At 47.9% G+C, this 22,829-nt stretch overlaps 1 protein-coding gene across 4 annotated transcripts in view; it reads right to left on the bottom strand.

The window, feature by feature from the left end:
* The window catches only part of SH3TC1 (SH3 domain and tetratricopeptide repeats 1), a 194,126-nt gene that overhangs the window by 20,477 nt on the left and 150,820 nt on the right, over positions 1 to 22,829 (bottom strand). For all 4 annotated transcript variants that reach the window (XM_063924079.1, XM_063924088.1, XM_063924097.1 and 1 more), the window contains 6 exons: positions 21,569 to 21,764; positions 17,955 to 18,088; positions 6,633 to 6,668; positions 2,347 to 4,023; positions 864 to 1,044; positions 571 to 721 (listed from right to left, as the gene is read on the bottom strand). In XM_063924079.1, coding sequence (XP_063780149.1) covers positions 571 to 721; positions 864 to 1,044; positions 2,347 to 4,023; positions 6,633 to 6,668; positions 17,955 to 18,088; positions 21,569 to 21,764 — 2,375 coding nt within the window. The remainder of the gene's footprint in view (positions 1 to 570; positions 722 to 863; positions 1,045 to 2,346; positions 4,024 to 6,632; positions 6,669 to 17,954; positions 18,089 to 21,568; positions 21,765 to 22,829) is intronic.

The raw sequence follows: 22,829 nt of genomic DNA, 5'->3' as shown, positions 1-22,829 counted from the left end.
CGGAGCGATTAAGGCAAAAATGCGCATGCGCATGGTATGCAGCGCGCATGCGCTAAGTATTTTAGCACAAAACTTAGTAGATTTACTCACGTCCGAACGAAGAATTTTCATCGTTGAAGTGATAGGAGTGTGATTGACAGGAAGTGGGTGTTTCTGGGCGGAAACTGACCGTTTTCTGGGAGTGTGCGGAAAAATGCAGGCGTGCCAGGATAAAACGTGGGAGTGTCTGGAGAAACGGGGGAGTGGCTGGCCGAACGCAGGGCGTGTTTGTGACGTCAAACCAGGAACGAAACGGGCTGAGCTGATCGCAGTGTAGGAGTAAGTCTCGAGCTACTCAGAAACTGCTAAGAATTATTTATTCGCAATTCTGCTATTCTTTCGTTCGCTATTCTGCTAAGCTAAGATACACTCCCAGAGGGCGGCGGCTTAGCGTGTGCAATGCTGCTAAAGGCAGCCAGCGAGCGAACAACTCGGAATGACCCCCTATGAGCTATAAAGTATGCAGTATTCCAGTAATCAACTATGAGCTACCATACCCCTGCTGTGCCAGACCAATGTCCTTACACTGACCTGAATATACAGATCCACCAGCTCAGTCTGTTCCAGAATGTAATAGATCTTCCCAGCCATTAGCCAGGCATTCGCTTCCTTTTCTTTTGCTTGAAGATCAATAAAAATGCCCAGACTTCCTTTGGTGTATTCCAGTGCTGATCTGCAGGCTCTGGCCACACAAGGGATGGAATGGAATTATAGATTACTGTATAGAACTACGCATACACTACAGATATAGTAATACATTATATTTATCACAATAAAAACAAACACATACGTAAATACATTTTTACTGTAAATTTCCAGCTTACCTTTCAGTGCCCAAAGATAAGAACAGCTGGCTAATCGTTTCCAGCACTTGACCCTCCAACACCTTGTTGCACAGTTTCCTGGCTACGGACAGCTGGTATTCATTGTAGATAATGCACTGAGCCTCATTAACCACATGCGCGGTATAGAAATGGCACAGGAGCTGGATGGCGTGAAGCTGGCCTGTCCAAAAAGAAACACACATCTGACTCTCAAGGGTTTTGTCCATTAAGTAGGAATTCAGTGCATGCCACAATTGAGGGCTCTCCGCTGCTACCTTGCAATGACTTGCATCAGCAAATGCTGTGGGAATAGTGAACACTTAAGGGCCCTACACATTTAAAGATCCGCCGCCGAGCTGCCCGACGGCGGATATGGCCGATGGGCGACCCGGCGGCGGAGGGGCAGTGACGGGGGGAGTGAAGTTTCTTCACTCCCCCCGTCACCCGGCTCCATTGAAGTGCAGGCAAATATGGACGAGATCGTCCATATTGGCCTGCATGCACAGCTGACGGGGCACCAGCGATGAAAGAGCGCGGGGCTGCACATCGTTCATCACTGGTGCCTCCACATTTAAAGATATGAACGTTATCTCGTTCAATAATGAACGAGATCGTTCATATCTTTGAGGATTATCGGCCAGTGTGTAGGGCCTATTAGATGGGATAAGGAGGGCAGAGAACAATAGCGGATAAGAATAATCAGGGACTTGGGTAGTCATTGGAGAGGGATGTAGTCAGGATCCCAGCGGTCGAAATCCCGGCGGTCAAAATCCCGACCGCCAGAATGCTGGCAGTGGCGCCACAGATATTCCCTCTCCTGGGTGTCTACGACAATAGAATAGAACCCATGGCAAGTGCAGCGTGCCACAGAGCCCGCAGCACGCCGAGTGCAGCAAGCCCGCAAGGGGCTTCATTGCGCTTGCTCCCCTATCGGCATTCCGGTGGTCTGCATTGCGGCGGTCGGGATTCCAGCGTTGGGATTTTGACAGCCAGTATTTCGATCGCTGAGATCCCATACCCAATGCATTGGAGACTTTCATTTCTGGAAACATGGATGATGGGAGACAGGGCCATCAAGTGTAAAATTCCATATATCTTATCGGCAGGAGACGGTGTGAAATACATGAAGAGGAAAATGGTTGTGGAAATAAATAATACTGTTGTTTCAGCCGATCACTGATTTCAATGATGGCCCCACGGCTACTGCCCTGCTATGGTTGTGTGACATGTAACAGGGAGTCATGATTGGTAAAAGCTACCGGGCAATCACTTGGTACCATTAATCTCACACTTTAGATCACTTTTTTTGCTATTCTGCTTCTATATCATTTAGTATTGCTTCTGGAGTATTGTATGGGTTGTAGGAGATGCAGGAGATGTAGGAGGAATAATATAATTTATAAATTGGTAAAACAAAAAGAGGATGGCTTTGAAACCACATAACAATCCATGTTTTGGTTCCCCACACACAGGCTGAACATACCTTCCAAACTGTTTGCTGCCATTGCCACTAGAAGGGCACATTCATAATAAAACCGCCCCTTTTCCTTGTGGCCTCCAGTAATGTGATGTTGCCCAAGAATAAGCAAAACATTGATAAAGTCAGTTCTATTTTCCATAATTGGAAGCTCAGAATAAATGGCCACGGCTTTAGCTAAGAATTGTTCTGCTACAATCCGGGCATCTAAGTGCAAGCATAGAGTGCCAAAGTTGGCCAGCACAGCTCCTTGGTTCTGCAAGCTGACTGTGTCCCTTGAGATCTGCAAAGCTTTGCAGTAGTGTTCAGCAGACTTTTTAATCTTATCTTCTCGTCTCAGAGCAATACCAATGAGATTGTGTACGATTCCCAGCTGCAGTTGTGTGCAAACAGCCAATGACACCACAGTATTCAAGATATCGAGAGCCACAGTGTTCTTTCCATCCAGTATATACAGCCAAGCAAGAGAAACCAAAATATCCACCCTGTGCATCATATTAATGACGACACTGGTGTCCACTACTTTCATGATGTGTGAATAAGCCTCTTTATACAATCTGTGTCTTATGCTCAATTCAGCTAAGCTCAGATGTATATAAGTAGAGAACTCCTGTTCTTGGTCGGTGACCGCCGATTTAAGGGCTTGCCTTAGGTGATACGCAACCTGAGCCGGGAATATCTGCCCTGGTTTTTTCATTACACAAAGTTTAGAAGTGTTATCTATGATGAAGCCAACCCTTCTTAATGAGTCCATGAAGCTGCTAGAGGTCTGGGAGGCCACATTTATACAGCTTAGGGTCAAGTGTGGTAAACACTTGTGAATGTACATGTCAGCCAACTGGAGGTAGTATCTTGACAATGAGCCCTTATTTGAGTCTGTCGTGTTGTGTAAGATTTGTAATCGCTCTACAAATGGCAACGCTTCACTGTATTGTCTTAAGTTAATGAATGTTTTGGCCAAAAGTCGACACACTTTTATTTCACTGTACCGGTCTTTACTTAGTATTGCCTTTTTCAGGGCATATTTCAAGACCACAGGTTCCATGTCTGTGCTAGTAATGTACTTTTGAAGTCCAAGGATTAAGGAGGAAGATTTGTCAATCATTTGCATACATTTCTCCTTAGATTTTTGCCTTAGGTATATAGCATTCAAGTTCATGTGGACAGCAGTGAAGAGTAAATTATCAGCGAAGTCCCCATTGATTACGCCCATGGCTTCTTCAAAGTAAACTCTTGCTTGGGAGAATTTATGTTTCTTAGTACATAGCCTGCCCAGAAGAAAGCAAATTCTTGCCTGAGACCATGTCATACTGGATTTCTTTGCTGCCTCCCGGGCTAAGCTGAGATATCGAACCAATTCTTCTTCGTCATCGTATCCATGAAATGTGGCCTTCAGAAAGCTATATGAGACATCATAGAGCTTGGTGAAGCTTGGGAGAAATGTTTCACTATTCAGATACAAGAGCAATGACTGTAATGATTCATGTTTTTCCTCTTTCTCATAAATACAGAAACTGGGGTCCTCATACTCCTCACAGATGTCATGGACCTGATAAGAGTCAGTTCTGTTCGCTTGTACATCACTGAAGTCCTGAGGACAAGGTGAGCTGGGCATCAACAAAAATTTCTCTAACTTGTCTTTCAGGTTATTTGTGTTAGTGGTTGATGTTGTGCTTGAGATCTCTGAAAAGAAAGAAGAAAATGTTTGTAAGTACATTAGATGGCAGCTCCCATTCACCTGACCAACAATAGGATGTTAGTGTCACATTTCATGGAAGGCAAGGTTGACCTTAACTTTGAGCATCTTGCTTAATGTCTCAATATTAGTTAGCCATGTGGGTCCTTACTTTCAGTGGCAGCACAGGTGTAGACTTGTTGGGTTAGGATCTAGCACCCAAATCACATATTTGAGAACATGTATATGTGAAGCCAGCAGTTAGATCAGTGGTTATTTAATTTAAAGGAATGGGACAAGCGACACACTTTTATGATTGTGGCTTCATTATATATAATCACTCTAAGGGCCAGATGTGACGCCCGAGTTCAGTGGCCATGCGGGATGCCGGCGAACCTTGACTTTTTATTAAAGGGGCAATCACTTACAAGGCATGGTTTTGCCTTGTAAGTGATTGCCCCTTTAAAAAAACGTCCGAGTTCGGCCGACATCTGGCACGACTGTCGAACTCGGGCGTCATTACATCCGGCCCAATAAGTCCTCTGATGAAGTTGCAATGAAATTAACAAAATGCGTCAGGGGTTAATGCAACCAATTGTGAGCACATTTGGACCGTTCTGGACCTGCTTGGTGATACCAAATCATTGTCAAATTACATTATATGCCTACATTTAGGTAGATTTAATGATACTTTTATACATATACTGTATAGTGTATTTGATTCATTTTTATTTTTATTTTGCTTACCTACATCCAAATTAACACAAGTTATTTATATCGGGTTGGGTATGATATGCCAGTGGTCGGGAAAACCGACCGCGGCATCCTGATGCTAAGACTACCGACAGGGACTAGTTAAGTATACTTACCTTCCCCCAATGCCCCTCTAACCCTAACCCTCCCTTACCACAGCCTAAATCTACCCTCAAACAGCACCCCCCATCTCCCCCCATCTCCCCCCCCCTCCCCCTGGAGCAGCCTAAAGCTCACACATACCCAACCCGAAATGTTAGCACCAATATAGTGATAATGACAAACTGGTATCCGGACACCAGGTCGACACCAAAAAGGTTGACACACATTAGGTCGACGCCAATTGGTCGACACACCTTAGGTCGACATGGACAAAAGGTCAACATGAACAAGGTCGACATGAGTTTTTAAAAAAAAATCCCATTTTTTTGTACTTTTTCATACTTTACGATCCACGTGGACTACGATTGGGAACGGTAATCTGTGCCGAGCGCAGCGGTAGCGGAGAGAGGCACCTTGCCCGAAGCATGGCGAGCGAAAGCGAGCCATGCGAGGGGACACGGTGCACTAATTGGGGTTCCCGGTCACTCTATGAAGAAAACAATACCCAAAAAAACATAAAAAACTAATGTCGACCTTTTGTCCATGTCGACCTTTTGTCCATGTTGACCTAAGATGTGTCGATCTAAGGTGTCGACTTATTTGGTGTCGACCTGGAGTCCCAGACCCTGACAAACTATAAGACACAGATTCCATATTTCCACTCCAACAGGGAAATACATATAACAATGAATGAAAACAAATTGTTTAGAATAATGTTCTGAGCCTTGTAGACTAGTTAATTTTGGATGTATTTATAATTTACCCAACTCAGCCCCATTATAGATCATCTCCTGTTGTCACTATTAATGGTAATAAAAGATGAAGCTTCAGGGCAGGAACTCGCAGCTGGGACTTCTCATCCAAAGAAAGTCTGTCATGGCGAATGTGTACAGTATGTGCATGCAGTGGGGGAGGGAGAGGGAAGGAGCTCCAGCCAACTAGGAACCAAATCAATTACCGCACAGGGCAGATGTATTAAGCCTGGAGAAGTGATAAAGCAGTGATAAGTGGAAGGTGATAACGCACCAGCCAATCAGCTCCAACATGTAAATTGACAATTAGGAGCTGATTGGCTGGTGCGTTATCACCTTCCACTTATCACTGCTTTATCACTTCTCCAGGCTTAATACATCTGCCCCAGAGAACTATGTGGATGGCTGTTGTGTTTGTAAACATAGGAGATATCAACTGATTCCACATGTTTTATGGTCTTAGTTTGCTAAATAGAACCCTTAGTGAGAAGTACAGCATATCAATTGTCTATGATTTTAAAGGGATATTTGCATCCAAAATAAAGATAATATTACTGATACCCCTTTTCCACTAGCTTTTAAAAACACGGGTAAATGCGTGGGGGCGTGCATTTACCCGTGTTTTTTCCTAGTGGAAATGGCCCCCCCTGCAAATTCCCGGCTTAAGTGATCCGGGAATCCTACCCGGGTAGCTTGCCGGGTTGAACACGCGTTCAACCTGGCCAGTTGTCTAGTGTGAACGGGAGCCGTGTCTAGGCGACATGGCTCCCATTCACAGTGTATGGGAGGGCGGCGCTTGGAGATCATGTGATCTCCCAGCGGTGCCCCTGCAGCGTCACTAGCAGCGTCACCAACCCGGCAATATGCCAGGTTGGTGAGCGCTGTGGGAAAGGGGGCTGTACCACGGGTCGCAGCCGTGTCAGGCGACACGGCTGCGACCCGTGCTACAGTGGAAAAGGGGTATAATTCTTAACATAAGGTATATGTAAAGTACACAAGTATAATCTTACCTCTGTTGTGGCAGTCTTTTATTCCCTCACATCGATCTGTAGTAGTAATAATAATAATAATAATAATAATAATTAAAAGAGCAGATGTGACTTGATTATTCCTAGAATATATATGTTTTACCCCCCTCCACGCACATAAACACACAAACACACACACAGAGGTGTATCTAGGGGACCGGGTGCCCCTGGCAAAGTAAGTGACTAAGTAAGTACCACCTGCCACACACTTTGCACCCGTGACCTCCATTACCACAATTTTAATGCGCCACAAAGCAACAAGACCATGGTGTTTGGCAGCATGACGGCGCCTCCCACTAGGGTTACTGAGAGGGCAATGGTGACATCATGACATCACATTACAATTCCTCCTCTGGTGCTGTGGCTGGCGTGAAGAGAGGAGCCTGGGTGCACTTTCCTGCAGCCTCCCTTGCTGGGAGCAGCAGTGCAGCTGTTTCCATTCACTCAGCTTGTGTGACGCATCTGCACTGAGCGACTTTTGGGCTACTGGGCATGTCTCTGGCATCATTGTGTGGGGTCATTAATTTCTGATATAATGTGGACAGGACACTACTATATATGTATATTATTATGAGGGCAATTCTATATATTTCTTTTATTCCAGGGGCACTACTACAGTATATATTCCTGTGATAATGGAGGCATTACTATATATTTCTTTTATACCAGGGGCACTACTACAGTATATATTCCTGTGATAATGGAGGCATTACTATATATTTCTATTATACTGGGGGCAGTACTATATATTTATAGCCTTGCCTCTAGAGTGCAAAGATAAGGGGCTGTGTCGTGTGGCCACGCCGCTAGTGTCATGTAGCCACTCCCACTAATGACATTTGACCACGCCCCTGACACCGCATGACCACGCCCATTTTTCTGCACTCAGTACCACTAAGAAAATATTTCTACTTGCACCACTGTGCATTATGCTGACGAACACAGGTGCCAGCTCCTGGCTGCTGTGTGAACCACCAGCCCAGGTACTGCCACTACTAAGTTATTCTACTCCCTGGGCAAGCGTGGCACCACCAGGCAGCACCCCCTCCTCAGCCAGTGCACCTGGTGAGTGCCATCCTGGCCAATGGGTAGATAACTTCCTGTCCCCAGCACATAGAAGTTGTCCCCATCCCACTCCCAGCACATAGCTGTAGTCTCCATCCCGCTCCCAGCACATAGCCATAGCCTCCATCCCCCTCCCAGCACATAGCTATGATCCCCCCCCCCCTCCCTGCACATAGCCATGGTCTCCCCCTCCCTGTATATAGTCTTCTCCCCTCCCAGCACAGAGTCTCCACCCTCCCTGCATATAGTCCTCTCCCCTCCCAGTACAGAGTCTCCCCCTCCCTGCATATAGTCCTCTCCCCTCCCAGCACAGAGTCTCCCCCCTCCCTGCATATAGTCCTCTCCCCTCCCAGCACAGAGTATCCCCCCTCCCTACATATAGTCCTCTCCCCTCCCAGCACAGAGTCTCCCCCCTTCCTGTATATGGTCCTCTCCCCTCCCAGCACAGAGTCTCCCCCCTCCCTGCATATAGTCCTCTCCCCTCCAAGCACAGAGTATCCCCCCTCCCTACATATAGTCCTCTCCCCTCCCAGCACAGTCTCCCCCTCCCTGTATATAGTCCTCTCCCCTCCCAGCACAGAGTCTCCCCACTCCCTGCATGTAGTCATTTCTCCTCCCAGCACTGAGTCTCCCCCCTCCCTGTATATAGTCCTCTCCCCTCCCAGCACAGAGTCTCCCCCCTCCCTACATATAGTCCTCTCCCCTCCCAGCACAGTCTCCCCCTCCCTGTATATAGTCCTCTCCCCTCCCAGCACAGAGTCTCCCCACTCCCTGCATGTAGTCATTTCTCCTCCCAGCACTGAGTCTCCCCCCTCCCTGTATATAGTCCTCTCCCCTCCCAGCACAGTCTCCCCCTCCCTGCATATAGTCCTCTCCCCTCCCAGCACAGTCTCCCCCCTCCCTGCATATAGTCCTCTCCCATCCCAGCACAGTCTCCCCCTCCCTGTATATAGTCCTCTCCCCTCCCAGCACAGAGTCTCCCCCCGTCCTGTATATAGTACTCTCCCCTCCCAGCACAGAGTCTCCACCCTCCCTGCATATAGTCCTCTCCCCTCCCAGTACAGTGTCTCCCCCCTCCCTGTATATAGTCCTCTCCCCTCCCAGCACAGAGTCTCCCCTCTCCCTGCATATAGGGGCTAATTAAGACCTGATTGTAGATGTGCTAAATTTAGCACAACTACGATCAGTCACACTGACATGCGGGAGGACGCCCAGGACAGGGCTAGCCCGCCCTGCATGTCAGTCCCTGCCCCGTCGCACAAGTACAAAAGCATCGCACAGCGGGGATGCATTGGTACTTCAGGAGTAGCTCCCAGCCAGCACAGCTCCTGCGCACTGGCAGGGAGCTGCTCGTCGCTGCCCGGATTCCACCCATTGGTCGAGGGTGGCACTGCTGGGCAGCGCACCCTCCTCGGCTGGCACCCCTGGCGAGTGCGATACTGGCCAATGGATAGATACGCCCCTACACACACACACACACACACACACACACACACACCATAAAACTGTACAAACCCAACTGCATTACTTGGTCAAACTTAGTGCCTTCAGACACACTTGCGCAACTGGAAAGTAGTGTCCTAAAGCTGACACTGTACTTTGCAACATATATTGTGAAATTATATTCTCAAATATGTACCAGTATTGGCCTACTTTATTACTCCCTGCAGTATTATTTCTGCCAACAGGGGTTGCCAGAGCTCCTGTCATGTTAGCCGCAGTACTGGTCCTTACCAGAGGTGCTGGACTTTAAACTGTTCAGTCCCCAGCTCTCTGGTAATGAATGACTTCATTACTTGCTTGGACTACACCTGACAGCTCCGTATTTAGGGTCTAATTCAGACCTGATCACTGTGCTGCAAATTACACTGTCCTGCGATCAGATAGTCGCCGCCCAGGGAGAGTGAATATTTGCCCTATGCAAATGTGCGATTGCATGTATACGCTGTGCGAAAATTCCCCTCGGTCAGCGGACAGCTGCAAAACCGTTCGCATCACACTCACCATCTAATGTTTTTCCCATTCTGTGCAGTGTGTGAATACTCCTCCAGTGCGAAGAAATCAGGCTGATGGGGGCCGGAGCTGACGTCACACACCCTCACTGACAACGCTTGGGAACACCAGCGTTTTTCCAGATACTCCCAGAAAATGCGCAGTTACCACCCCCAAATGTCCGCTTTCTGTCAATCACCTTGCAAACGCCTGTGCGATCAAAGTTTTCACACCATCCTATCGCTGTTTGGCAGTGCATATGCATGTGCAGTAGTGCGAAAGTGCACAGCAGTGATCAGGTCTGAATCGGGCCCTTAGTCTGTCTGTTTCCACAACCCAATTTAATCTGTGGCGTTTAGATGGATCTTTTCCTCCCACCATGGGGCCTGTGTAAGATATGACACTAATAATGGGGGCTGTGGACAGGAGAACAGTGGGCGGCCCAATCTTTCCCATGAAGAGGGGCGGATAATCACATTAATATAAGATAGTTAAGCTGGCTGCCGCTGATGAGATAACGCAGATACATACTGTATGTCTGACTGAATCTGGGCGTGTCCTACGGTGGAGACTCCAAGGTTTACTTGCCCCCCTATGGGTGTTACATGGGAATGTGTACAGTAAGAAAATTACTGCAATATGTCGGGTGTAGTATCGTATGCCGGCGGTCGGGCTCCCAGCGACCAGCATACCGGCGCCGGGAGCCCGACCGCCGGCATACCGACAGTGTGGCGAGCGCAAATGAGCCCCTTGCGGGCTCGCTGCGCTCGCCACACTGCGGGCACGGTGGGGTGCTATCTGCGCCACGCTATTATATTCTCCCTCCAGGGGGGTTGTGGACCCCCACGAGGGAGAATAAGTGTCGGTATGCCGGCTGTCGGGATTCCGGCGCCGGTATACTGAGCGCCGGGATCCCGACAGCCGGCATACTGAAGACCACCCCAATATGTCTGGTAGTGATGAGCGGGTTCGGTTCCTCGGAATCCGAACCCCCCCGAACTTCAGCCTTTTTACACGGGTCCGAGGCAGACTCGGATCTTCCCGCCTTGCTCGGTTAACCCGAGCGCGCCCGAACGTCATCATCCCGCTGTCGGATTCTCGCGAGGCTCGGATTCTATCGCGAGACTCGGATTCTATATAAGGAGCCGCGCGTCGCCGCCATTTTCACACGTGCATTGAGATTGATAGGGAGAGGACGTGGCTGGCGTCCTCTCCGTTTAGAATAGAAATAGATAGAGAGTGAGAGTGAGACACTTGATTTACTGGAGCTTAGGAGTACTCAGAGAGTGCAGAGTTTACTAGTGACTGACCAGTGACCACCAGTGCAGTTTTATTATTATTTAATATAATCCGTTCTCTGCCTGAAAAAAAACGATACACAGTGACACAGTATACCACATCTGTGCTCAGCCTCAGTGTGCTGCATCATCTATGTATATCTGACTGTGCTGAGTGCTCACTGCTCACACAGCTTAATTGTGGGGGAGACTGGGGAGCAGTTATAGCAGGAGTACATTAACAGTGCACACTTTTGCTGCCAGAGTGCCACTGCCAGTGTGACTGACCAGTGACCACTGACCACCAGTATATTGTGATTGTCTGCCTGAAAAAGTTAAACACTCGTCGTGTGGTGTTTTTATTCTATAAACGCATTCTGCTGACAGTGTCCAGCAGGTCCGTCATTATATAATATATACCTGTCCTGCAGTAGTGATATATATATATTTTTTATATCATTATCATCCAGTCTATATTAGCAGCAGACGCAGTACGGTAGTCCACGGCTGTAGCTACCTCTGTGTCGGCAGTTGCTCGTCCATCCATAATTGTATACCACCTACCTGTGGTGTTTTTTTTTTCTATCTTCTTGATACTAGTAGCTTACTTTAGGAATCTGCAGTGCTGACAGTGTCCAGCAGGTCCGTCATTATATAATATATACCTGTCCGGCTGCAGTAGTGATATATATATATTTTTTATATCATTATCATCCAGTCTATATTAGCAGCAGACGCAGTACGGTAGTCCACGGCTGTAGCTACCTCTGTGTCGGCAGTCGCTCGTCCATCCATAATTGTATACCACCTACCTGTTGTGTTTTTTATTTCTCTATCTTCTTGATACTAGTAGCTTACTTTAGGAGTCTGCAGTGCTGACAGTGTCCAGCAGGTCCGTCATTATATAATATATACCTGTCCGGCTGCAGTAGTGATATATATATATTTTTTATATCATTATCATCCAGTCTATATTAGCAGCAGACGCAGTACGGTAGTCCACGGCTGTAGCTACCTCTGTGTCGGCAGTCGCTCGTCCATCCATAATTGTATACCACCTACCTGTGGTGTTTTTTTTTTCTATCTTCTTGATACTAGTAGCTTACTTTAGGAGTCTGCAGTGCTGACAGTGTCCAGCAGGTCCGTCATTATATAATATATACCTGTCCGGCTGCAGTAGTGATATATATATATTTTTTATATCATTATCATCCAGTCTATATTAGCAGCAGACGCAGTACGGTAGTCCACGGCTGTAGCTACCTCTGTGTCGGCAGTCGCTCGTCCATCCATAATTGTATACCACCTACCTGTGGTGTTTTTTTTTTCTATCTTCTTGATACTAGTAGCTTACTTTAGGAGTCTGCAGTGCTGACAGTGTCCAGCAGGTCCGTCATTATATAATATATACCTGTCCGGCTGCAGTAGTGATATATATATATTTTTTATATCATTATCATCCAGTCTATATTAGCAGCAGACGCAGTACGGTAGTCCACGGCTGTAGCTACCTCTGTGTCGGAAGTCGCCCGTCCATCCATAATTGTATACCACCTACCTGTTGTGTTTTTTTTTTTCTATCTTCTTGATACTAGTAGCTTACTTTAGGAGTCTGCAGTGCTGACAGTGTCCAGCAGGTCCGTCATTATATAATATATACCTGTCCGGCTGCAGTAGTGATATATATATATTTTTTATATCATTATCATCCAGTCTATATTAGCAGCAGATGCAGTACGGTAGTCCACGGCTGTAGCTACCTCTGTGTCGGCAGTCGCTCGTCCATCCATAATTGTATACCACCTACCTGTGGTGTTTTTTTTTCTATCTTCTTGATACTAGTAGCTTACTTTAGGAGTCTGCAGTGCTGAGAGTGTCCAGCAGGTCCGTCATTATATAATATATACCTGTCCGGCTGCAGTAGTGATATATATATATATTTTTTATATCATTATCATCCAGTCTATATTAGCAGCAGACGCAGTACGGTAGTCCACGGCTGTAGCTACCTCTGTGTCGGCAGTCGCTCGTCCATCCATAATTGTATACCACCTACCTGTGGTGTTTTTTTTCTTTCTATCTTCTTGATACTAGTAGCTTACTTTAGGAGTCTGCAGTGCTGACAGTGTCCAGCAGGTCCGTCATTATATAATATATACCTGTCCGGCTGCAGTAGTGATATATATATATTTTTTATATCATTATCATCCAGTCTATATTAGCAGCAGACGCAGTACGGTAGTCCACGGCTGTAGCTACCTCTGTGTCGGCAGTCGCTCGTCCATCCATAAGTATACTAGTATCCATCCATCTCCATTGTTTACCTGAGGTGCCTTTTAGTTGTGCCTATTAAAATATGGAGAACAAAAATGTTGAGGTTCCAAAAATAGGGAAAGATCAAGATCGACTATCACCTCGTGCTGAAGCTGCTGCCACTAGTCATGGCAGAGACGATGAAATGCCATCAACGTCGTCTGCCAAGGCCGATGCCCAATGTCATAGTACAGAGCATGTAAAATCCAAAACACCAAATATCAGTAAAAAAAGGACTCAAAAATCTAAAATAAAATTGTCGGAGGAGAAGCGTAAACTTGCCAATATGCCATTTACCACACGGAGTGGCAAGGAACGGCTGAGGCCCTGGCCTATGTTCATGGCTAGTGGTTCAGCTTCACATGAGGATGGAAGCACTAAACCTCTCGCTAGAAAAATGAAAAGACTCAAGCTGGCAAAAGCACAGCAAAGAACTGTGCGTTCTTCGAAATCACAAATCCACAAGGAGAGTCCAATTGTGTCGTTTGCGATGCCTGACCTTCCCAACACTGGACGTGAAGAGCATGCGCCTTCCACCATTTGCACGCCCCCTGCAAGTGCTGGAAGGAGCACCCGCAGTCCAGTTCCTGATAGTCAGATTGAAGATGTCAGTGTTGAAGTACACCAGGATGAGGAGGATAAGGGTGTTGCTGGCGCTGGGGAGGAAATTGACCAGGAGGATTCTGATGGTGAGGTGGTTTGTTTAAGTCAGGCACCCGGGGAGACACCTGTTGTCCGTGGGAGGAATATGGCCATTGACATGCCTGGTGAAAATACCAAAAAAATCAGCTCTTCGGTGTGGAAGTATTTCAACAGAAATGCGGACAACAGGTGTCAAGCCGTGTGTTGCCTTTGTCAAGCTGTAATAAGTAGGGGTAAGGACGTTAACCACCTCGGAACATCCTCCCTTATATGTCACCTGCAGCGCATTCATCATAAGTCAGTGACAAGTTCAAAAACTTTGGGCGACAGCGGAAGCAGTCCACTGACCAGTAAATCCCTTCCTCTTGTAACCAAGTTCACGCAAACCACCCCACCAACTCCCTCGGTGTCAATTTCCTCCTTCCCCAGGAATGCCAATAGTCCTGCAGGCCATGTCACTGGCAATTCTGACGAGTCCTCTCCTGCCTGGGATTCCTCCGATGCATCCCTGCATGTAACGCCTACTGCTGCTGGCGCTGCTGTTGTTGCTGCTGGGAGTCGATGGTCATCCCAGAGGGGAAGTCGTAAGACCACTTTTACTACTTCCACCAAGCAATTGAATATCCAACAGTCCTTTGCGAGGAAGATGAAATATCACAGCAGTCATCCTGCTGCAAAGCGGATAACTGAGGCCTTGGCATCCTGGGCGGTGAGAAACGTGGTTCCGGTATCCATCATTACTGCAGAGCCAACTAGAGACTTGTTGGAGGTACTGTGTCCCCGGTACCAAATACCATCTAGGTTCCATTTCTCTAGGCAGGCGATACCGAAAATGTACACAGACCTCAGAAAAAGACTCACCAGTGTCCTAAAAAATGCAGTTGTACCCAATGTCCACTTAACCACGGACATGTGGACAAGTGGAGCAGGGCAGGCTCAGGACTATATGACTGTGACAGCCCACTGGGTAGATGTATGGACTCCCGCCGCAAGAACAGCAGCGGCGGCACCAGTAGCAGCATCTCGCAAACGCCAACTCTTTCCTAGGCAGGCTACGCTTTGTATCACCGCTTTCCAGAATACGCACACAGCTGAAAACCTCTTACGGCAACTGAGGAAGATCATCGCGGAATGGCTTACCCCAATTGGACTCTCCTGTGGATTTGTGGCATCGGACAACGCCAGCAATATTGTGTGTGCATTAAATCTGGGCAAATTCCAGCACGTCCCATGTTTTGCACATACCTTGAATTTGGTGGTGCAGAATTATTTTAAAAACGAGAGGGGCGTGCAAGAGATGCTGTCGGTGGCCAGAAGAATTGCGGGACACTTTCGGCGTACAGGCACCACGTACAGAAGACTGGAGCACCACCAAAAACGCCTGAACCTGCCCTGCCATCATCTGAAGCAAGAAGTGGTAACGAGGTGGAATTCAACCCTCTATATGCTTCAGAGGTTGGAGGAGCAGCAAAAGGCCATTCAAGCCTATACAACTGAGCACGATATAGGAGGTGGAATGCACCTGTCTCAAGCGCAGTGGAGAATGATTTCAACGTTATGCAAGGTTCTGCAACCTTTTGAACTTGCCACACGTGAAGTCAGTTCAGACACTGCCAGCCTGAGTCAGGTCATTCCCCTCATCAGGCTTTTGCAGAAGAAGCTGGAGACATTGAAGGAGGAGCTAACACAGAGCGATTCCGCTAGGCATGTGGGACTTGTGGATGGAGCCCTTAATTCGCTTAACAAGGATTCACGGGTGGTCAATCTGTTGAAATCAGAGCACTACATTTTGGCCACCGTGCTCGATCCTAGATTTAAAACCTACCTTGGATCCATCTTTCCGGCAGACACAAGTCTGCTGGGGTTCAAAGAACTGCTGGTGAGAAAATTGTCAAGTCAAGCGGAATGCGACCTGTCAACATCTCCTCCTTCACATTCTCCCGCAACTGGGGGTGCGAGGAAAAGGCTCAGAATTCCGAGCCCACCCGCTGGCGGTGATGCAGGGCAGTCTGGAGCGACTGCTGATGCTGACATCTGGTCCGGACTGAAGGACCTGACAACGATTACGGACATGTCGTCTACTGTCACTGCATATGATTCTCTCCCCATTGAAAGAATGGTGGAGGATTATATGAGTGACCGCATCCAAGTAGGCACGTCAGACAGTCCGTACTTATACTGGCAGGAAAAAGAGGCAATTTGGAGGCCCTTGCACAAACTGGCTTTATTCTACCTAAGTTGCCCTCCCACAAGTGTGTACTCCGAAAGAGTGTTTAGTGCCGCCGCTCACCTTGTCAGCAATCGGCGTACGAGGTTACATCCAGAAAATGTGGAGAAGATGATGTTCATTAAAATGAATTATAATCAATTCCTCCGTGGAAACATTCACCAGCAGCAATTGCCTCCACAAAGTACACAGGGAGCTGAGATGGTGGATTCCAGTGGGGACGAATTGATAATCTGTGAGGAGGGGGATGTACACGGTGATATATCGGAGGATGATGATGAGGTGGACATCTTGCCTCTGTAGAGCCAGTTTGTGCAAGGAGAGATTAATTGCTTCTTTTTTGGTGGGGGTCCAAACCAACCCGTCATTTCAGTCACAGTCGTGTGGCAGACCCTGTCACTGAAATGATGGGTTGGTTAAAGTGTGCATGTCCTGTTTATACAACATAAGGGTGGGTGGGAGGGCCCAAGGACAATTCCATCTTGCACCTCTTTTTTCTTTCATTTTTCTTTGCGTCATGTGCTGTTTGGGGAGTAGTTTTTGGAAGGGCCATCCTGCGTGACACTGCAGTGCCACTCCTAGATGGGCCAGGTGTTTGTGTCGGCCACTTGGGTCGCTTATCTTAGTCACACAGCTACCTCATTGCGCCCCTTTTTTTCTTTGCGTCATGTGCTGTTTGGGGGGTGTTTTTTGGAAGGGCCATCCTGCGTGACACTGCAGTGCCACTCCTAGATGGTCCAGGTGTTTGTGTCGGCCACTAGGGTCGCTTAGCTTACTCACACAGCTACCTCATTGCGCCTCTTTTTTTTCTTCTTTGCGTCATGTGCTGTTTGGGGAGTAGTTTTTTGAAGGGCCATCCTGCGTGACACTGCAGTGCCACTCCTAGATGGGCCAGGTGTTTGTGTCGGCCACTTGGGTCGCTGAGCTTAGTCATCCAGCGACCTCGGTGCAAATTTTAGGACTAAAAATAATATTGTGAGGTGTGAGGTGTTCAGAATAGACTGAAAATGAGTGGAAATTATGGTTATTGAGGTTAATAATACTTTGGGATCAAAATGACCCCCAAATTCTATGATTTAAGCTGTTTTTTAGGGTTTTTTGAAAAAAACACCCGAATCCAAAACACACCCGAATCCGACAAAAAAAATTCGGTGAGGTTTTGCCAAAACGCGTTCGAACCCAAAACACGGCCGCGGAACCGAACCCAAAACCAAAACACAAAACCCGAAAAATTTCCGGTGCTCATCACTAATGTCTGGGGCATTTAGTTTTGCTTCAGCAATGTCTTTATGTTACACATCAGTAATCATATATTTTGTCTTCTCCAAGAGATCACCGCACATCTCTCTAGTGACTAATTAAATCTGAATTACTCATTAAAGATGAATATGCATTTCTCTGAGCCTGTTCATTAAATGGATAATGGGCGATAGCTAATGAAAACATTGAGGTAATTCTGTATCTAGTATTCTACGGGGTGGTCTTCTGTATGCCGACTGACGGGATCCCGGCGCACAGTATACCGGCGCCGGGATCCCGACAGCCGGCATACCGACACTTATTCTCCCTCGTGGGGGTCCACGACCCCCCTGGAGGGAGAATAAAATAGTGTGGCGCCGTGCCCGTAGCGTGGAGAGCGCAGCGAGCCTGCAAGGGGCTTATTTGCGCTCGCCACACTGTCGGTAAGGCGGCGGTCGGGCTCCCGGCGCCGGTATGCTGGTCGCCGGGAGCCCGACCGCCGGCATATCGTAGTGAACCCATTCTACGTCCATGAAATGAGTCTCTTACCGAGTTTATACAAGTGGCAGACCTCAGAATGTGATATCTTGTGCAGTAACGCCCTAGCTGACTCCATGTCAAAGTCCGCTGTGCTTTTGGTGCACATTATGTCTTCTTCTACCAGATAGGATGTGATGTCCGTCCTAAGCAATGAGAAAACAAAGAATATTTTCTTCAGTTTTAAAGATTGTTTTCTCTCTGTTTTCATGTCTGCATTTATATTGTCTGGAACAACGAGGCTCCTTACAAATGAAAGACAGTAATAGTCACTGAGAGATAAGATTAACCACACTTATACCCCTTTTCCACTGTAGCACGGGTCGCAGCCGTGTCGCCTGACACAGCTGCGACCCGTGCGCCAGCCCCCTTTCCCACAGCGCTCACCAACCTGGCATATTGCCGGGTTGGTAATGCTGCTAGTGACGCGGCAGGGGCGGCGCTGGGAGATCACATGATCTCCAAGCGCCGCCTTCCCATACACTGTGAACGGGAGCCGTGTCGCCTCGACACGGCTCCTGTTCACTCTACACAGCTTACCGGGTTGAACACGTGTTCAACCCGGCAAGATACCCGGCTAGGATTCCCGGATCACTTGATCCGGGAATTTGCAGGGGGGGCCGTTTCCACTAGGGAAAAACACGTGGAAAAGGGGTATCATTCAGTATTAGGTAGGATCAGGCTGCCATAGTGGTCTTGTGAGTTATATTTATGTGACAAAACTGCAATAAGCAAAAATATACTGGTAGGTTAATTGGCTTAGAACAAAAATTAACCCTTGCATGAATGTGTGTGTACGTGTGGTAGAGAATATAGGGGATCCTTCGAGTTGATCGTTCGCTAGCTACTTTTTGCAGCCGTGCAAACGCATTGTCGCCGCCCACTGGGGAGTGTATTTTAGCTTTGCAAGTGTGCGAACGCCTGTGCAGCCGAGCAGTACAAAAACAGTTTCTTCGGTTTCTGAGTAGCTCTGAACTTACTCAGCTGCTGCGATCACTTCAGTCTGTCCGGTTCCGGAATTGTCATCAGACACCCGCCCTGCAAACTTTTGGACACGCCTGCAATTTTCCAACCACTCCCTGAAAACGGTCTGTTGAAACCCATAAACGCCTTCTTCCTGTCAATCTTCTTGCGATCGGCTGTGCAAATGGATCCTTCGTTAAATCCATCGCCCGGCAACGATCTGCTTTGTACCCGTACAACGTGCCTGCGCATTGCGGTGCATACGCATTCGCAGTAGTGACCTGATTGCAGAGCCGGCCCTAACCAATATGATGCCCTAGGCAAGATTTTGGCTGGTGCCCCCTAGCACCGCCGCTAGTTCTGCAGGAGATGCCTGGTATAAGTCAGCTGGCAGCTCTGCTAACGTCGGGCGCCTTTTGTTTATGAAAATGCATCTTATTTGCATTACTATGTGGCTAGGATGCACAAACAGCTTCTGCTGATTAAAATGATATGCAGCTGCCTATATTCTGTGTGCGACTGTGGCTGTATCTGCATATGAAATGCTACATTACAGTGATTTACAGGAATACACTGCAACGTAGCATTTCGTATGCAGATACAGCCGCAGTCACACACAAAATATAGGCATGCTGCATATCATTTTAATCAGCAGAAGCTGCTGGTGCCCCTACGCATACCAAATGCCCTAGACATTTGCCTAGTTTGCCTATGCCTAAAGCCGGCTCTGCCTGATTACTGCGAAAAACGGCAGCGTGCGATCAGGTCAGAATGACCCACATATATTGTAAGCTCCACTGAGGCAGGGACTGATGTGAATGGTCAGATATTCTCTGAAAAGCTCTGCGAAATATGTGTGCTAGGGAGGCCAATCCCGGGCCATTTTTTCAATCCCGGGATTCGGGATTGAAAAACGGTCAATCCCAGGATTCCCGGGATCCTGGGATTGCAGTAGGGATCAGAGAAAGTTGTAGGGAGCAGCGCTGGAGGGAGGGTGTAGGTAGCAGTGCGGGAGGTAGGGAGAGTGTAGGTAGCGGTGCGGGAGGTAGGGAGGGTGTAGGTAGCGGTGCGGGAGGTAGAGAGGGTGTAGGTAGCTGTGCGGGAGGTAGGGAGGGTGTAGGTAGCGGTGCGGAAGGTAGAGAGGGTGTAGGTAGCTGTGCGGGAGGTAGGGAGGGTGTAGGTAGCGGTGCGGGAGGAAGGAAGAGTGTAGGTAGCGGTGCGGGACTCAGGAGGGAGGGTGTAGGCCGTGGCAGGGAGGGTTGGTAGTGGCGCGGGATGGAGGAAGGCTGTAGGGAGCACCACTGACTGCACGGAGGGAGAGAGGGTGGGTGTAAGTAATAGTACTTACTATTAGGCGGGCGGCAACCATGAACACACTGAACGTGGCGGCATTTCAAATGAAGCGCTGGCCGCCAGCCAACCAGAGCTGGCGGACCGGTAGCCAATCAGGGAAGCGGCCGCAGCAGTCGCTCCTGATTGGCTGCCGCTGCAGCTTCCCTGATTGGCTGCCGGTCCGCCAGCTCTGATTGGCTGGCGGCCGGCACTACATTTGAAGTGCCTCTGCGTTCAACTTGTTCATGGCTGCCGCCCGCCTAATATTAGTAAATAGTATTACTTACACACCCACCCTCCCGCCATCGCGCATGCGCAGTATAATCCCGTGAATCCCGGGATTGGATGCTCCAATCCCGGGATTCAAATCCCGGCATTTTTGGGCCCAAATCCCGGGATCCCGCCGATCCCGATCCCGGGATTGGCCTCCCTAATGTGTGCGCTATATAAATAACTGGTAATAAATAAATAATAAGTGAGTCGCCCATTTGGAGTTATAATATGGGTATCTGACTTTTAATGCACTAAATAAAACACATTGAGCTGCGGTATTTTACTGTTCTGTGTATAAAATGTAAAGGATTGAGTGCCCTAAAAAAATTATTTCTAACTAGTAAGTACACTAACATTACTCGGTGAGGCATCATTTAAAGTGTATCTCTCATCAGCATACAATGGTGGCAGCCATTTTGTGGCCAGCACTATTGGCCATGAGAATGCACTTGGTCAGTTATCGAGGAACCAATTACTGTACATCAATGAGGCAGGGCAACAAACTAGGTTTGAGTGCTAGCAACTAGATAAGCTAGTGGGGGTAATTCTGAGTTGATCGCAGCAGGATTTTTGTTAGCAGTTGGGCAAAACCATGTGCAGTGCAGGGGAGGCAGATATAACATGTGCAGAGAGAGTTAGATTTGGGTGGGTTATTTTGTTTCTGTGCAAGGTAAATAATGGCTGCTTTATTTTACACTGCAATTTAGATTGCAGATTGAACACACCACACCCAAATGTAACTCTCTCTGCACATGTTATATCTGCCCCCCTGTAGTGCACATGGTTTTGCCCAACTGCTAACAAAGATCCTGCTGCGATCAACTCAGAATTACCCCCAGTGTGTTTTCATGAATATTGCTGAAGTCCCAACATGGCTGCCTCCAGTGCAGGAGACAGTTCTTAAGAATGTTCGCAATATGCATGTCATTTCAAAGCCTTAGTTTTATTTTCAGACCTTGTGGATGTCGTTATTGCAATCCTCAATCACTCTGAAAAGATTTTTGACAGAAAATGCTCTTTGTTCCAGACCCAATATGCTTACGCATTTTACTTCTCACCCATTGTTTGATGCATAAGGTTTCACGTGGCTGGTTCTTACAAAGCCCACACTTCCAGTAGTTGCATTTCTTCCCACAAACCACTCCATGCATTCAATGTAAGTGCTGACGGTTTCTATCATGTCTCCGCTCTGATAGGTCATCTCATCTGGGGCGTTACTTTCATGACTTATTACAGCTTCCGACCAACCTACAGCTATTAATACAGATATTGCTACCATTAATGACCATAATAATGAGACTTGTTATCTGCAATAAAACCACTCCACTGATTAAGTAACTGATTAAGTTGTAAGGCATCCGCCGTTGTGTACACAAACTCTGCTACATCCGCAGCCTGTACACACATATTTCCAGTGATGTCACTGGGGTTGATTACATCAATGTACCAAAAATCCCACCTGAAGTCGTGAGTGCCTGCAAAGGGGTCGTGGCCTCGTGGGAAGGGGCATGTCACGAAACCAGGAGAAACTGTGATGCCCTTAAACTAGAGTCTCTCCTTGCACTGCCAGCTCTTCCTCAGTGATAGGAGATGGGTGCTTCATGCTAACATCATAGTGCAGGACCCAGCTGTTGAGAAAGCATTTCGTTGTCACATTTTAAGGTTGGGGGGCAAGATACAGGGCCGTATGTAATGAAGTGGTTTCCAGCCAAACCTCTGGCCAACTCGGACTTCATTACATCCGTCCCATAATTTAATTTTGGTGCCCCTATACCACTGAATGTTGCCCCCTCAGGGGCAGCTGGAATCTACTGCCACACCACCTACTTGATTATATATATATATATATATATATATATATATATCTGGCGAGGGGGAGGGGGCTTTAATGGGGGGGGGGTGAAGGGGGAGCTGAGGGGGATGAACATATGAAGTGGGAGGTGAGAAGGGTGCAGGGCTGGTCCCAGACAAATAGCCACACACTGTAGGGCAGTGTTTTTCAACCGCTGTGCCGCGGCACACTGGTGTGCCGCCAGCGGTTGTCAAGTGTGCCGCCGCCGCTGCCAGAGATCCCTGCTGCCAGTCCCCGTCTGCTGCCGTCTTTACTATACAATGACCGCGTAAGAGCTGCCTGCGCTGCCCAATAGTGATACTGATTTACAGCATCACTATCGGGCAGCGCAGGCAGTTCTTCTGTGGTCACTGTATAGTGAAGACGGCAGCACTCCTGCGGGCCCGCCCGTGACCCCTACGACGTGGCGTGACTCATAGGTCACATACACATCACCAGCCAGCCCTGGTAGCGTCTAGTGTACCTTC

This window comes from Pseudophryne corroboree, chromosome 1 (genome assembly GCF_028390025.1).
Source record: "Pseudophryne corroboree isolate aPseCor3 chromosome 1, aPseCor3.hap2, whole genome shotgun sequence".
Taxonomy (NCBI): Eukaryota; Metazoa; Chordata; class Amphibia; order Anura; family Myobatrachidae; genus Pseudophryne; species Pseudophryne corroboree.
Note: the sequence above shows the minus strand (reverse complement) of the source record. Positions and strands in the feature narration are given on the sequence as shown.